The sequence below is a fragment of the Heterobasidion irregulare genome (assembly GCF_000320585.1).
Source record: "Heterobasidion irregulare TC 32-1 unplaced genomic scaffold scaffold_09, whole genome shotgun sequence".
Taxonomy (NCBI): Eukaryota; Fungi; Basidiomycota; class Agaricomycetes; order Russulales; family Bondarzewiaceae; genus Heterobasidion; species Heterobasidion irregulare.
Window position 1 is genome coordinate 867,362 of NW_009258205.1, and position 16,367 is coordinate 883,728.

Genomic DNA, 16,367 nt, shown 5'->3' on the forward strand with positions numbered 1-16,367 from the left:
CGCAAGTGGCGACATGTCCGAGCCGTGCCGCCTCCCACGTCCCACGTCCCATGCACGCTCTTCTGCCGCCCTACGTACACGGCGCTCCCCAACCCACACCTCGACCGGGCTTCCATACAGGAAGCCCTCTTCCTCCTGAGACCGCCCACCCACCCCCGGGCCCTCTCGGCATGCGTTAAATCCCGTTTATTCTCCGATAAAGGTAACAGAGCCCTATGTTGGACATTACATGGACCAAGGACTCGTCCCCGTCTCCCTACGTATCCGACTCCGCCCCCGAACCTGCTTCGGTCGGTGAAGGATTCAGCGCTCGAGGCATACTCGTACAGCACTCACCACGCCCAGTCCCAGAGCCCGCTGCGTTTGCCCGTGCACCCCGGCCCGCCTCCCGCGACGGCGCGCATTGTTTGTGCGCGATCCCTCGCTTCCTGTGTCGATCTTGAGCGGCTCGATTGCCTGATTCGAGACGTGTCGCGTCGTGTCGAGACGCGTCGTGCCGTGCCGTGTCGTGTCGTGTCGTGTCGAGTCTGACGGTTTCTGGTCCCGCTCCCGCTCCCGCTCCTGCCCCCGCTGGGCACACGTCCGGAACCTGAACCGCGACGCCTTCCAGCGCCCTCCCCGCGTGCGGACACGCGCGCGCGACGCCAAGGCTCGAGGTGCTCGTGCTCGCTACCGCAGACGCTCGGGCCCGACGCGCCGATCCCCCGCTCGAGGGCCGCGCGACGCCGCGATCGCACCTGCGGACCTGCCGACAAACGTAGTCCGTGTGCGCTCCGAGCCGTCGTCGACGTCGACGCCGATACCGACGCTGGGGATGCAAATTGACGCTGCGGGGCCGCGACGCACGCACGCGCGCACGCACGCACGCACGCACGTACAGGGCTCCGTATGGCCACAGCGCGAACGCTGTGCAGTATCCCGACGTGCGTACATATATGCATATGTGACGTGCGACGCGCAGGCTTTCGTGCGCTGAAATAAGCAAAAACATCTCTTTTCATCTCCTCTTCTCTTCTCTTCTCTCCTCTTCTCTCTCCTCTCCTCTCCTCTCTCCTCTCTCCTCTCCCCCGCATCGCACCGAGCCGAGCCGAGCCGAGCCAAACTACCGCCGAGCGCGCTCTGCGCCTGCCGCGCCGTGTCGTGTGCCTTGTGGCTGACCTGTACAGTATAGTAAGTATCCGAGCGTGCGATGTTATGTTATGTTATGTTATGTTATGTTTTGATCATCCGCTGTGGGCGCGCATGGGCGCGTAACTTATCTGTTCGCGTGTCAGGCTTTTTATATACCGTCGCGCTCATATACACAGACTATGTTTAGGTCAGGTTCGGCGAGGCCAGAGTCGGAGCCAGAGCTAGAGCCAGAGCCAGAGCCAGAGCCAGAGCCAGAGCGCCCGATGAAACGCCGGTGAGTGATGGAGGACCCTGCGCGAGGGAGCCGACGTGCCTTGTATTCATTCGCTCGCTCGCTCATTCACTTGACTTAACTCACTCACAGTGCCTTGCATAAAAAACCGGAATCGCGCGACGCGCAAGTTAGAGCACAGGATGACCAAGTTACCACATATAGCAATTCAACCCGAAAGCATTTTGTCGCAGTGTGACAGTAATCACTATACATGGTAACTTTATCATCTCGCTCTGGGACTTCGCGCGTCGCGCGATTCCGGTTTTTTATGCAAGGCACTGTATATTACTTCGCATCCGTTCATTCGTTTCGCTCTGGGTGGGAGAGCGCTGGGGGGCGTCGCTGCCGTCGCGTTTCGGTGTGTATATGGTGGAAGAAGCCCCGTCTCTGCCGGTTGTTGCCTGGAGTGGCACAGTGGTGGCACCCCCCGGCCCACGGTGGCCACGCGCACGCTGGCGTTCGCGCGGGCGGGTAGCCTCATGCGCGGCGCGCGCGCGTCAGTTACGGTAAAGGGCGTGTGTCCGCGCGTGCCGTGTCCAGAGTTCCCCGCCCCCGCCGCGTCTGGAATCGTGAAGCGGGCGCGGTGGCCCGCCTAGTTAATCTATATAGTCGTCGGCAGCCCCGGAGTGGGAATAGAGGCCACCAGTGGGCCACCAGTGGGCCACCCGACTGCTCAGCGCTGCAGCGCTCGACAGTCCGGCGGCCTGGTGTGCACAGTAGGCTCGAGAAATGGGCTCTCGGGACTCTGTCGCTGAGCGCATGCATGTTGGGTGGCGGACGACGGCCTCGCGGTGCCCGAGTGACCTAGTCTCGTTCTCGGGGGCTGTCAGTGCCGATTACGGCCCGCGGGATGGCGAGAAACGGCAAGTGGCGGCAGGCGCGAGCGTGGGTGGCACGGAGGGCTTCTCGGACATCCTGGGAACGGGTCTACTTCACCGTCGTCCCCATCGCGTCCCAGAGAACAAAAGGACGCGATCGCGCGAGTTTAACGGTCGACAAAGACGGTCTATAATTCCATAACAAATACTACGGCTTGACAAGAGAGCGAGCGTCGGCTCTACACATCCGTGCAGGTATGTAGAGGAAACGCTCGTCCGAGTCGCGCGGATCGAGAGCGAGGCGGAACGGGAAGGAGAGCAACTGTACAGAGCAAAGCGTATGGTAAAGCACGATGCAGGGCGGACGAGGGAGTTGGGTGTATTATGGGGCGATGAATAAAATGGGTAGGGTAGGGAAGGGACGGGACGAGATACGATAGCAGACCGGGACCGGGGCCAAGAAGATACAAGAACCAAGAGTGAATGACGGGAGGAAACGCGCAACGCGCGAGCGAGCGCTCGAGCGCGACGTTCGAATACTTACTTTTCTTTTTGAGGCTACGAGAATCACTTATGTAGGCTGACTTTTGGGAGAGGAAATCGATGGGCGGGAGTGCCGCGCGAGCGAGCGCAGAGCGGCAGGGGCCGCGCTCAGTGCTGGTTCGAGCGCGCGTGCGAGCTGGTGTGACTGCTGTGCCCGTGCCCATCGCGGTGCGAGTGGCTTTGAGTGGGATGACGGCTGTGGTGGCCGTCGGCGGGATAGGGTTGGCCGCTGGCGCCGGGGTAGCCTTCCTGGGGTTGACCGTGGCTCGGGTAGCCTGGTTGACCATGACCGGGATAATTCGCGGGCAGCGGCTGACCAGGGTAGCCTGACTGAGGTTGACCGGGGTAGACTGCGGCCTGTGCGGGATTTTGGACGTGGCTGTTTTGAGGCTGGCCGGGATTTTGACTCTGACCGTGACCGTGCTGAGAAGGACGACCTTGTCCGGATGGGGAAGGATACCCTTGGCCGGTCTGAGAGGGGTGAGCATGACCGGGCTGAGAGGATTGACCGTGGCCGCCGTGCGGAGGATGGCCGTGTTGTGGCTGCTGAGAAGGATAACCATGCTGAGAGGAATGACCGTGTTGAGAGGGGTATCCAGAGCCTTGACCGTTTTGACCGTGACTGTCCTGCGGACGGCCAGGATGTCCCGAATGCCTATCTTGCATCTGCTGGCCTGCATGGTGCTGAGGTGTCGCAGGGTGACCGGGCTGACTGCCATACCCATGCCCATGTCCGGAGGGCGTCTGGGGCTGCGCGGGAATCGGGACCGCCCCCGAGCGCGAGAGCGTCGGAGACTGCTGTTGGTAGGATCCGTGGCGGTCTTGGGACAACTGCTGCGACCGCCCGTCCATGTACTGCGCCTGTTGCTGCGCGTGTTCCATGCGTCGGATCTCCTCTGGTCCCGGGATGCCTCTGCCACGCGTCTGAACGTGAAACCAGTGGCTTGAAACTTGGCCAGGCTGAGAGAGAAACAAAGATGGATGTGAGTTCAAGGAATGCGGTGGAAGACGGATGAAGACTTGCGCGGAGCGATTCGTCTGAAACGTCTAGCAACGGGAAGGCGACGTCAGCATCGAGCAGAGAAAGGGAGGATGGTGAAAACGTTGAGTGGCAAAGAGCGGTAAGAGCACGTGGGGAAAGCAAAGAAAGCAAAACGAAGGAGCAAACGACGACGAAGTACTCACGAGTCACCAAGGACTTGAACAACTCAATGTGCCCCCCGATGGGGTACGAGCAATGCGATCCCTTGTGGAATCGGATGCCAGTGGCCCATGCGTATGCAGTGGTGGGCGTGGGGTGATCTGGGCGAACCTCGGCTGGAGGGCCGCGGATGTTCGAGGTATCGATGAGCCGCGGCACGAAGCCTGCCGGGAGATCCTGGTAGGTTTCGTTTTGGTAGTTCCTAGACATTGTGGCTTTTGTTCGTCGCGTTTACGGTGATTTGGTTGTTGGATGGCGTCAACGGATAGAACAAAGAAAACGGAAAACAGCAACAAGAAAGGATGAGCAACGGAGGGGAAGTATAGTTGGAAGAGATGGAAATAGAGAAGTATGAAAGGACAGATAGAAGAGGGGCGAGTGGATGTATCGTGGTGGTTGCTTGAAAATAGAAAATCAATTAGCTGGCGAATGGATAATCGTGGTGATAAGAGAGTTGTAGACCGATGAAGAACAGCACGAACCGAGGGTTTATATCGAATTTTGGAATTGATACCGTGGACATGAGCTCGCGTGCGCGAGGCCTGAGTATTGTTCTCGCAAGGACACGCCGATGCCGCAAGGCGTTAATTGAACGTTAATTACGAGGAAGCGAGGCGAGTGGCTGACGCGTCGAGGGTCCCGAAATCGTTCTCGCGCTTGTGGCACTGTCAAGCGAAAAGCCACCACGCATGCTGGTCAAATTGCCACATTTCAGAAGGTCGCCTGAAACAGAAGTTTTATCCTTGAGTGAAATAGAGGCAGAGGACGTAATAAGCAAATAAAAAGGCATTGGAGAACTCTTCAGTCGGAGGCGGTGTTGATGGTCGAGGGAGAGTTGTTTCAGTAAAAGGCTGGGGTGGAATGTGAACGCTGACTCACCTATTGTTGAGGACATGAGCCGATCTAGGCCCAAGAAGTTGTTCATCGCTTGTAGAGAGCCTCATGAGCTGTATCGCAAACAATGATGACGAATGTCAACAAACGAAGCTTGAAGTTAATAATGCTCTTCTGAATTGAATATACCTTTGAAGGCAACTCTGTTGTACAAGGCTTGACAGTATCCATGCGTCGAATATGTCGCGAGGAGATGATGTCGTGAGGGTGCAACATTCAGCTCGTCTTTCCGAAGAATATGCGCTAGTGGCGTCAAAGTATCCAGGAGCCTGCCCAGCCGTTAACACATCTGATTTCGATCGCAGCCATGAGCCGATAAATCAGTACCAGAGATGTCCGCTGGAGCTCGCATCCGTTGTCAGGTGAGCCGATCATAGATATAACAGACGCATACAGGAGCAACCTAGGGCACGCTAGGTATCGTTTTAGACCTTGGGTGGCGCAGAGGAGAGATCCGGAGTTCCAAATCATGAGGTGAGAAACATACGCAAAGCAAGCACCACGTACGTAGATATGTGGTGCATGCGAGGGTGAAGATATCACTACGAGGATCAAGAGTTAGCATGCAACTGGCCAGAGCCCTTGGGTCTTTCATCGATTGACTGGGTCGAATCCACTCTCTACACATGCCGAAACTTTCATTGCTCGGAAGCAGATGTCGCCATAGTCCCATCAAGATGCCGAACGGCGACAAAGAGAATCGAGAGGAGCCAAATAGTCTAAAAATGGCGACGAACGTCACGAAAGCAAGTAGCCATCGATACTTAGTGTTGGTTCTCCATACAGTTTGGATACACGCCTGCCTTGAGCGAACCCACCGAGTCCGCGCCGATCAACAAGTGGACCAACATTCCCAGCCCATGTGATCGTTGAAGCAGAGCCTAATGGATGATTCGAAGAAGGATTCCAGTTCTGTAGCCGCCAGACTGTGATGGATAGTATTTGAGGAGTAGCTGAGGCCGTAGAATGGTTGAGGGCATTCGTCGAGAAGATGGGCGACAGGGTAGGAGCGGATAGGAGCGGGGGAGGAGTGTTGGAGGAGACCGGACACGATGCTGACGGTGCCGGCCTGTGCCGGCCTAACCGGGTCGGTCGTCGTCGGTGATGCCAGATGATGCCGTCATGGCAGACGGACTAGAACACACACTAAAACCAACACACCCCTCTCCTCTGCGCTTTATCTGTATCACCCCACCCCCTCTCTCGACGCTCAACGACATTGACGACACGGCGACGACACTCTCAACGACCAGCAACGAATTAGTCCCCAGGTCTCAGACCTTAGTGTGATCGACAAGGAGCTTGTCTCACTCGTGATTTCCTACGCCCCGATCTGACCAGTCACTTCCATACGCACACGAGTTGTCAGATATCGCCAATCATGCAGGATACAAGGTCGCATCCCCCCGTAGAGACGCGCCAGTCGGCATTCTCTGTGCGTAGCGAATGTCGTAGACGTGCGGGCGGTTTGATTCATTGAACATCACATATCTAGACAAAAACAAAGGCCGGCCAGTTCTTCGCAAAAAGACTAGCCACCGTTCGTGATCGGTTCACGTCCAGCAGAGCAAAAGACAGGCCAGTGGGACCCTATCTCACGACGTCTATGATGGGCGCTAGCCCCAAACCCTTCATGTCACAGCCTATGCTCTCTCTCTACCCACGCCCCTCTGTAGATAATGACGGCTCTTCAAGTTCTCAAGCGACCAGAGGAAGCATGGACACGAACCCTTCTCGGTTTACCAATCACAACCCGCAGAAGCTCAGACCAGATGCTTCTGCTCCCCACCTGCCCAAACACAGGAAATCCCCATCTGCCCCTCTACAGTCTACACCCATGTTCCACACATCCCGCCCGCCAGCCCCTCAGATCATCGTCTCGGAAGTTGACGTTTCTGCGGGGGGGTCCAAGATTCAATACGTTAACGAAGGGCGTAAGTCTCGTGAACACTGAATCATATCGTGTATTGTGCTCATTTCATATGTTTGTCTACGCAGAATTGGATTATGAAGGGCTTCCGCACGTCCTGACGCCAGGATGGGCCCCGTCATTTGCCCTGCCGACTCCACAGCAAAACCCTCCGAGCGGTAATTTTCCACCCACCACGACCTCTTCTGCTTATAGACCCATTGCCTCCGACACTCCCCGAGTTCTGACACCCGGATGGGCACCATCTTTTTCCCAACCGACTACAGATCAGCGCCTCTTCCCTAGTCAGTTCTCGTCCACCACGACTATACAGAGATATTCCCCACTGGATACTCCACGCGCACAGCCATCGCCTCACAGTCTGATTTCGGAGATTGACGAGGATTCGGATAGTGTTCAGCGGGCTCACACGCAAGACGGCGGTACGCACGGTACGTGCAGAACTCACATTTGGCTTACTATGTATGCTCGCGTTCTGATCATTGCTTGACGTATTGCTGGGTATTTTCAGACGGAACGACCGATAGTCACGGGCTCACAGACTCTGGCTTCAGAACAGCCGACCCGTTCGGTACGTTTCGAACTTCGCGCGTTGATTGTGCGCCATTGACGCGCCCGTATCTGTTTTCACGGCTGCCCACGGTCTTCACGCGCTTTAGTGGCAGGCGCCCGGGAGAAGAAAACTGATCGCTCTTCCTCCCGGCAACTTGTGGAGTCACGTGGGTCCCATATAACTTCTTCTTCTTGAGCATCCGTCATAGCTCAATGGGACGCTCCGGAACTAGCGCATCGAATCTCTGCACCTGTGGTGGAGTTTACGCCGGAAACGCTGACTCCACAAGTGCCTCATGCCTTGCCACATGAGGCCATCTCAACAGGCTCGAGTGTTAAAAGTCGTGACAGAGGACCACCGACTGATGCGCTTGACAGTAATGCAGACACTGCGAGTTCTCTACGATCTTCGCTCCCTGAATTGGCGAAGAAGTCGGATGAGCGTAAGCTATCATGTCGTGGATTCTTAACTTCCAACACATTGACGTTTGCTCATGTAGAGGCTCCTGGCGATTCCTCCAGTCCCCGCGTGTCGGCTGAGGACTCGAGTCTTTCCCCAAAGTCCGACTCACTGACGGAGGAACCTGAAGAGTATGGCTCGTCCCAAACATCAGCCTTCCGCCCTCCCTCGCCCTTGGACTTCTCTGTTCTCACGCGATCTTCCACCACACCTGCATCTCCGGCCTCCCCTCCCTCTGGTGCTCCGCAGCCGTCGGAGCTGTCGACCATTTCGCTTCCCTCATCAACAATAAGACACAGATCCTCGACGGTATCGTCTCGCACAGATGTTCCCCATCTCGGCTCACTCCCTCGCTTCCAGATTCCAGGCGCACCGGCACGTTTCTCTCCAGCGATCATTACCCGTCAACCGCCACACCCAATCTTTACGCTGCCTCCCATTTCACCTTCATCATCAAACGCACCACAGCTCCCGCGTCCTCGACCGCAGTCGCTCCGGAGTATGCCATCATTGCTGATGGAAGGAGCGGACAAGCAGGAGGCGGACCACGAGAGTTTGGATGATCTGGATGAGGAAGATGAGGACGGGACAGAAGAAGGTGGAGAGGATAGGGAAGATGGAAACAGCGATGACGAGGCAGAGGACGGTATGGATAGCACAAGGCCCTCGGTGTCATCGTCAGCGCCACAGACTGGTCTTACGCTCCCGGACATCCAGACTTCGCGACTTGACGCGTCTTTCCTCGACACCTACCTTCGCGGCCAAGGTTCAGGTTCTTCAGGAACATCGGGTTCGGATGCGTCTCAGAACCAGTACCATACTGCTGACGACCGGACGCCCTCCACGTTTCGCCCCGCCGACTATTTCTCATCGAAGGCTCCTGAGCGCAGTCCCATCCAGACTCCACGGGCAAACGAGCTCGGATTACTGCCTATATCGGGGCTTCCCCAACCCAGGATTGTGCCGATGCCGATGCCTAATAGCCCAACCACGCGTCCGCCCCTGTACCACCATGCTTCGAAGAGCATGGTTGATATGACGCTCACAGCGAAAGAACGCTCGCCCGAGCTCAAGAAGCGCGAGTCCCGATCGATCGCCGCGGGCTTGGGCGTCGAATCGCCATCATCGAAGCAGGCCTCGGGCCCGTCCCCTTCAACGATGCTTCCGCCCCAGGACAACCTGTTAGGGGCATCCCTGCGGCGCCAGCGGTCCATGCCCACCTTCACGCCCAGTTCCTCTCCACCACCATACCCCGACTTTCCCCCACCGCGTCCGGACGCCCCGCCCATTATGCCACGAGACGAAGAGGGCCGCGAGCGGCTGCCGGCGTACTCGAACGATATTTATCTGCGCGCGATACTACCACGCAAGATGGAGTTTTCGGCACCGGGAGTGCAGGCGCGCGATAGGAAGTGGCGGCGCACGCTGTGCGTGCTTGAGGGGACAGCGTTCCGCGTGTACAGGTGTCCGCCGGCGGCCGTGGGCGTGGGCGTCATCGGCGAATGGTGGGAGAAGACGGTGGGCGTGGGGGACATCGCGGAAGCACCAGCGACAGCGAGCGTGGCCAACGCGCAGAAAGCGCGGGAGAGAGAACAGGTGGCGCAGAGCCTGGCGAAGGCCGACACTCCCAATGCAGCCTCGATAACCACGACAGCGGCCCCTGAGGAGCCTCCACCGCCTGCAGAAGCAGCCCCTCCTCCTGTGCAGCAACATCCCCATGCCGGTCGTTCTCGTTTGAACCTTCTGAGGCCTGGTGGTTCGAGCTCACCGACAAGGTCGAGGTTCTCGAGTGACACCTCTCGAGACAGCTCGAGCTCGAGGCGGCCGCTATCAAACTCCAGATCCGGCTCGCATGGCGCGACGCAGTCTCTTGGAGCTATCTCCTCTGGCGCCTCGTCGTCTGCCGTGACCCTTGAGTCCACTTCTGCATCAACGTCGCAGTCCCGCTCGCGCTCACGCGCACCTCGAGGTGCGCGCTCAGACTCTGGAGAGGTGCGCGGGCTCTGGCGTGAGGACCCGGGCGCGCCTCTGCCGTCTCCCAAAGATTTGATCAAGGAGTATCGATTGTCAAATGCGGAGAGCGGGTTGGGGACGGACTACACCAAACGAAGGAACGTCATTCGAATACGGATGGAGGGGGAGCAATTTTTGTTGCAGGCGGCCGATGTGGCCGGGGTCGTGGACTGGATCGAGGTGCGTTCTGGTCGGTTTCGATTTTTTCAAGTACCTTTGGTTGACGAATTGTGCGGACATTGCAATGCTCAGGGGTTCCAGGCTGCTGCAAATATTGCGCTAGATCTAGATGAGAGACCAATGCCAAAGGGCCCAATGTTTCCGAGGTGCGTAATCTGTTCGTGAAATGTGGATCTTAGTAGGGACTCAAATATTGGGACATCCGCAGGCGGCGAAGACGACGCGCACGGCGTGCTGAATCCTCTCAGCCCGAGACATCATAGCATGGGTATGGTCGGTCTATCTTCACGCACAGATTCCATTTTACGATACGATCTGGACTCTCCATTATCTTCTTATTCCATCTACACACGGGCCATTCTCATTACATTTCCAGTAAGGTGCTTTATATCTACCTTCCGTCTTCCTGCTTCTGAATTGATACAAATTTGAGGTAATTGACACTAAGTCTTCACCGCTGCGGCCTTTCCACGACTGTTGACTATTACTACTGTTCTAAATTCTTGTAACCTGTTGTGATCATCGATCATCATCACGGAGGTTGTACGATGGGGAAACATGTTGTATTAAATCCAGCATCTTGTAGTCTAGTACTTAGCTGTTAGCATGATAATATAGTTTCACTCCTCTGGGAACTCTACCTTCCTCTACTTGTTTGTGGACGGCATAGTGTGGTGGATACGATTCGGTCCACCGGTCCGCTCTGTCCGACTCTTCTGTTGTGCTCTTTTCTCAACTTTGGAATTTCCATGTTTGATCCCTGTATTTGCTTTTCCATCTATTCGAGCTATCTGAAAACGAGGCAAATATATTTCTCACCAAGTCTGTGACATTGTTCTCTTATTTCGAACAATTGCTTTCTTCCTTTCGCCAGCAATAGCAATTGATCTGCTAGTATATCCACGAAGGCCACCGCTCCGATATATCCTCATTCTTGCTTCCTGAGCTGTCCCGCTCGCATGATGATGCTTCGGTAGCCGGAATCAGTTCTCATGTCCTCTGTATCGTCTTCTTACCCGTGGCAAACCCTGGCACGACATCGTCATAGAGCTTCTCTCGCTCGAGGGCGGGCCTATTTCCGAAAAGCCCGACAAGTCTATATTCGCGTATACAGGTTGTTGGCTTTCGCTCAAGGGATGAGGGGGATCAGGAATTTTGCTGTATGGAGGAGGGTCGGCAGCACGGTTCGTGACAATTTTTAATCTCCTAAGCTAGACTTTGTAGACGAGTACTAACACCACCACGATGCACACTCCCCGCCACAATTATTACTAGCTACATACTAGGACGAATCACTTGGGTGAGTTCCATATACTGTCATTCCGTACATTGGTGGTTCACGAAATACAATGTGCAGATGAAGCATACCCTCGTGTGGTACGTAAATGCTTGCCAATACGAATCTAACCCTCCTCTGGGATAGAGACCATCCAAAGAGGTCACATAAAACAATTGGAGGCAATCCCAACGCAGCAGCAGCTCCACAACCCGAACTCATAAACTTTGCTCATTGTGAAGAAAACCTGCGTGCACAGCGCCATCAAAGGTCTCAGGCGCTCCAGACTGGTGAACCGCTTGTGTGGTAGTTCCATACTTCTGTCAAGCGACTTCAAACTACTAGGACAGCACCTCTCTAGGGCGGCAAGATATAGTGAGTGAAGAGTGAGGTTGCGCAATAGTCAGTCGATCGTGAATTGTCCTATGGGAGATTCTGGTCCTTGACTACCTCTCATCCTAAATCCCATTTCTGGTATACGATCACCGCCACCGTGACGAGTCAGCGAGCTGAGCATCCGGAAGGCGAATCCGGCGAACGTGCGTTTTCCTCGCTCGATCTTTTGAACTTGATGACCGTGTTATACAGCGGATGGCTTTTGCGTGTGCATCAGTCACATCAGGTCTTGCATGACACTAAACATCCACCCTATGTACATGGCGTCGCTAATTGCTCTTCCGGATCTTTGATGGCGTTCGATTCTGTCACCAGAGCCCAGAGTTGCCATCCTCCCTCTTTTCCCTATTATCGCGCGTCAAGGATGACCTTGCTGGAAGCCTTGTACAAGAGACGCAGCATTGTATTCGAGACTCGTTAACCAATCTTATTGTCTGCGCGGGGATGTCGGTGGCGATCGACGGACTGGGTTCCCTCGCGGCTACTGCATGCACAGACGACTATGCTCATGCACTCTACACTATTGATTGTCACAAGACGACTGTTTACTCTGTCAACATCGCCGCCGGGTTGCTGTAAATGGCCGTGCCCACCAACGCTCCTTTGCATGAGCTCAATCTGTCCGGATCCTCCTCCATACACGCGGCGCGTGCTCGCCCGTATGTATGTGGAAACGTCCTTATGCTTATGCCCTTTCGTCTAACATCTTGTTTCAGATCAGCATGCCGTTTCTCAGGAACTCTGTGACTGCCCGTCCATGTCCATGTCAACCTTGCGTCTTTATTTTATCCTCGAAATCCACGACCCTTGATGACCGTGTCGCTCGGCGTACAGTGACCGATTCCAGGTCTGTAACCAGCCGTGGAAGTTCTTTCTCAGGTTTTACTAGTTATTTGCTGTGCCTGCGATAGTTTCACGATTATGAAACAGAGATGGCATAACTCAAGCTTCAACTGCGCAAATTTATGCCCACGTACATATGAGACGGATCACTTCTTGCAACCCTCGACATCTGGACCAGCGGCCTTCTTACGCCAACGATATAAGACGCCACAGGTTTCTAAAGCCACTGATATTGTGTACGTGAATTCATGCCGGAAGGATCTCGTCCATCTTCGGTGCCTGACCATCATGTGGGAAACCCTTCGTATGCGGCTCGAGCGCGCGCTGCTTCGAGTGTTTTTTGGGGGGAAAGACTGCATATGTACCTGTTTCCAAACTTAGGAACAGTCACCACAAGTAGCCAAAGGTTTACCTTTCCTTCTTCGCTTCTTCCTTGCGCTCCAGAAGCGGTGGTGCATGTCCTACTCATGGTCATGAGCGTGGGTCGTGTCCCTCACCTCCCCTGGCGTCATGCATCAGCTCCGTATGTCTTGTCTCACCTGGTGTGATCATTTACTGAACGCTCATATAGGAACCCTGGGCCTTCAAACACGCCGTGTCCTCTGGCGTATTACTCCATTCCGATGGCACCAAAGCACATGCTACTCCGTGCAGTCCAAGTTGTTGTGTTGCACGCCTATGTATAAAAGACCTACGTCCACGCCAGCTATGCCTTACTGATCTTCCCCTTCGTCTACACATATAATTCTTCCATGGCTGCGATACCTGCTATCGAGATTGTGAACTGGGTGGCCTCTACGGCATACCTCAACGATCCCAGCGTTATCGACGAGGGTATCAAGTTCGTCTTGAATGTCACGGGAGTTCTTGAGTGAGCATATCATTCTCGCAATAACCGCACCAGATTTCTTACAATGTCTTCACTCAGCGTGTGGAACGGTCTGCAGACAGAAAGGCCCAACACCTATTTGGCCACAGGTCTGTTTAATTGATGCTTCAAGGAACGGTCACGAACTTATCACGTTAGTTTTAAGCTTGGACATCCATCGAGGCGCACGAGGCTCTCGAAGCCGACAAGGCGAGATACGCCCAGTCCCTCGCCTTACTTGCTCCTGCCATGGCGGCGGACCCGGAAGCCGTACTCTTTCATGCCGACCTCGATCCAGACTACCCACTAGTGTTCAATTCCCCTGCGACGGAATTTGTGCAGGTCTTGCCAAATGATGGCGTCACTGCCAACACAACCAGCTCTCTGTTGGCGCAGCTGAAGGAAGATGCCGTGAAAACATGTGGTGCATTAGCGGCCAGCTGGGGTCCGATAGTAGAGCAGGCGCAGACGCTTATGGCGGTAGTTGGGTGGAAGAGTGTCAGCGTGCGTCTTGTTCCTAACATCTGCGTGAAGGAGCTTTCAGTTGACGGTTCGTCGCATTTTAGGAGGCCAATGATGCTTGCTTTGCGGATATTACAAAAGATCTGCAAGCTAGCGCTACCCTCACTCTGTCTCATGCGCATATGAGAGAAGGGGCATAGCGGGGAGGTACCAGGAGGCACCGGTGTGCAATCACCGTTATACCGTCAGTTAGATGTAGCATCACGGTCTTTGGGACGGACCTTTCGACTGATATATTTATTCATATCATACTCATGCCAAATGTTCGCATGGGGTTGAGAAGACTTGGACCTCCTGTAGCTCAGCTTCTATCTCGCATCAGACTCGACTTATATGATAACTCACGAGATGCCCTCCGCGTCACACGTGCTCGATATCACCGACAAAGTATATCATTTTTCAATGCTGGAAGGACTTCCGCGCGAAGCGTGCGCTGTGCATAGGCTTTCAGTCGCATCCCATGCCAGCGAGACCAAAAAAGGCAATTTCGGATTTCTGCAGCCTGGTCACAGTGTTCATCGCGAGCCTCCATCTGCCTCTTATGCAGCGCACCGATCCAAGGGTCTTTCCGTGCGCTTCAATGACGCATTACTAAGGATGTCATGGGTTGTTGATTGTTCGCGCTTCGGTGGATCAGTCATGCTACAGGCTGAGGACCGGTGTTTGATGGTACGTGCCAGATAATTGCCAGATATAAACACTTTGATGCAGAGTACATCAATCCTCTCTTGATCTTTCCCAGCACCCCCTTCGACCCATCCACAATCCATCGCTCAAGAAATATGGCACCCGCCATCGAAATCGTTAGCTGGGTTGCATCAGACGCATACCTCCAAGACAAGAGTATCGTAGAGGGCGGTGTCAAGTTCGTCTTGGGCGTCAAGGGCGTCCTTCAGTGGGTATCGCATAGTCGTTTGTGGGCACGCAACGGCGACGAGAAAGCTGATAGCGTATGCTTCCCCTAGGGTATGGAGCGGCTTACAGATCGAAAAGTCTCGTCTCTTCATGGTCACCGGTACGTCGGTGCTATCAGCCAAAACAAAAGCAGGACGTCCTGATGCACTGAACCAGTCTGGGACTCCATCGAGTCGCACAAAGCCCTCGAAGCCGACAAAGAACAGTACGGGAAATCGTTAGGCCTGCTCGGTCCTACCATGGCCGCGAACCCAGAAGTCGAGCTGTACCATGCTGAGCTGGACGAGGACTACCCAGCGGCGTTCAACTCCCCCACGGTGGAGTTTGCGCTGATCACGCCCACGGAAGAGGGCGCCACTGTGGAGACGTTCAAGACCCTCCTCGCGAAGCTGAAGGTCGAGGCGTATAAAGACACGTGCACAGTATTGGCTCTCAGCTGGGGCACCATTGTCGAAAAGCCGCAGACATTGTTGGGTGTGGTCGGTTGGAAATCTATAGAGGTGGGCCTCCAGCCGGTTCTCTCGTTTCGCTCGAATTCATTGGTTGATGGTTTCGCACAGGCGCATCATGAGGAGGTGAAGTCGGGGGGCTTCGCGGATGTCGGCAAGCAATTTGGTGCTAAAGGCAAGATCGAGTTTGCACATGTACACCTGGCCCCTGGGTCGAAGTGAAGAGGGAGTGCAAACACTTTTTGTAAAGGCAGTGTGTACGAGTGTCGTAACTTTGCGGCAATACAATGTTTTTTATGAATTGTTGTCGTGATGTCTGCTGAGATACAGAATCAACAGTCAGAGGATGTGTCGGTTATCGTCATGTTCATTCTACCTCACTCATCTCACAACGTGATGCTCAGCCATTGAAGATCATGGCGACAAACTTCATACACTTGATTGTTACACGGCGATAATGCTAGCTAACTCGAATACAAATACACCCACAGCTCAATACAGCGTTGAAGAAGCCCTTCTTGCTCAAACATTATCGTACAACAACACCTCGCCTAATAATTGCTGGTCAACGGGATGTGAGGTCAGATTCTCTTTTCCATCTCTTTCCTCTTCACTATGCAAGAGCATGAGATGATATTGAGCATTTGCAGAACTCCTAGACTGGCGACTCACGGTGTTTTTCTGGAGACATCTCAGGGTGCCTCTTATCGACGTCCCTGTAGCCCCAATAGTACGCCGCGGCGGTCAAGGCGACTAAACCTATGGTCCCAAGAACCTGCCAACGCGAGAAATCGGAAATTCGATGAGTGGGTTAAGTGCACGTCGGGAAGAAGTTGTAAACGACACGAACCATTCTGTTCTTGGGCGGCTGGCCTTGGCCCATGAAATTGCGGCTCAGATTCGCAGCATCCATGATGTCAGTGTTACGATATGTGTGAAAACTTTAGTGGTTGGATGTGAGCGTTCTTCTCAAGAGGACTTTGACATGTATCGACGCGATACTGGGTCATATATAGGAATAGGGGTGGGGAAAATATAAGCAAGCTTGTGGGTGCGATTGGCCTAGGCGATGATGTCAAGCAGGCCCACTGACTTATCGAGA

The 16,367-nt window shown here is 54.7% G+C and overlaps 7 protein-coding genes across 7 annotated transcripts; 5 read left to right on the top strand and 2 right to left on the bottom strand.

Annotated features, from left to right (window-relative positions):
* Positions 1-2,392: 2,392 nt before the first annotated feature.
* HETIRDRAFT_479194 (uncharacterized protein) lies at positions 2,393-4,571 on the bottom strand. The gene is made up of 4 exons (XM_009551722.1): positions 4,450-4,571; positions 3,952-4,366; positions 3,791-3,813; positions 2,393-3,726 (listed from the first exon to the last, which is right to left on the bottom strand). Exons 2-4 carry the CDS (start codon positions 4,175-4,177, stop codon positions 2,875-2,877), a joined length of 1,101 nt encoding a protein of 366 aa, XP_009550017.1. The 5' UTR covers positions 4,178-4,366; positions 4,450-4,571; the 3' UTR covers positions 2,393-2,874.
* Positions 4,572-9,810: 5,239 nt separating this feature from the next.
* On the top strand, positions 9,811-10,259 carry HETIRDRAFT_325045 (uncharacterized protein; the record flags this gene model as incomplete). Its single annotated transcript, XM_009551723.1, has 3 exons — positions 9,811-9,996; positions 10,069-10,142; positions 10,205-10,259. Coding segments are annotated over 3 exons (315 nt in total), but the record flags the coding sequence as incomplete, so codon positions are not given.
* Positions 10,260-12,247: 1,988 nt separating this feature from the next.
* HETIRDRAFT_163993 (uncharacterized protein) lies at positions 12,248-12,579 on the top strand (the record flags this gene model as incomplete). The annotated part of the gene is made up of 2 exons (XM_009551724.1): positions 12,248-12,331; positions 12,385-12,579. 2 exons carry the CDS (start codon positions 12,248-12,250, stop codon positions 12,577-12,579), a joined length of 279 nt encoding a protein of 92 aa, XP_009550019.1.
* A 180-nt stretch (positions 12,580-12,759) lies between these two features.
* On the top strand, positions 12,760-13,197 carry HETIRDRAFT_163994 (uncharacterized protein; the record flags this gene model as incomplete). Its single annotated transcript, XM_009551725.1, has 2 exons — positions 12,760-13,034; positions 13,083-13,197. The coding sequence occupies 2 exons, from the start codon at positions 12,760-12,762 to the stop codon at positions 13,195-13,197; spliced, it is 390 nt and encodes a 129-aa protein (XP_009550020.1).
* Positions 13,198-13,263: 66 nt separating this feature from the next.
* HETIRDRAFT_163995 (uncharacterized protein) lies at positions 13,264-14,041 on the top strand (the record flags this gene model as incomplete). The annotated part of the gene is made up of 4 exons (XM_009551726.1): positions 13,264-13,382; positions 13,440-13,489; positions 13,546-13,883; positions 13,946-14,041. 4 exons carry the CDS (start codon positions 13,264-13,266, stop codon positions 14,039-14,041), a joined length of 603 nt encoding a protein of 200 aa, XP_009550021.1.
* Positions 14,042-14,623: 582 nt separating this feature from the next.
* HETIRDRAFT_148734 (uncharacterized protein) lies at positions 14,624-15,564 on the top strand. Its single transcript, XM_009551727.1, has 4 exons — positions 14,624-14,796; positions 14,867-14,916; positions 14,973-15,316; positions 15,377-15,564. Exons 1-4 carry the CDS (start codon positions 14,684-14,686, stop codon positions 15,485-15,487), a joined length of 618 nt encoding a protein of 205 aa, XP_009550022.1. The 5' UTR covers positions 14,624-14,683; the 3' UTR covers positions 15,488-15,564.
* A 356-nt stretch (positions 15,565-15,920) lies between these two features.
* Positions 15,921-16,178, bottom strand: HETIRDRAFT_107638 (uncharacterized protein; the record flags this gene model as incomplete). Its single annotated transcript, XM_009551728.1, has 2 exons — positions 15,921-16,040; positions 16,116-16,178. 2 exons carry the CDS (start codon positions 16,176-16,178, stop codon positions 15,921-15,923), a joined length of 183 nt encoding a protein of 60 aa, XP_009550023.1.
* Between the last annotated feature and the right edge of the window lie 189 nt (positions 16,179-16,367).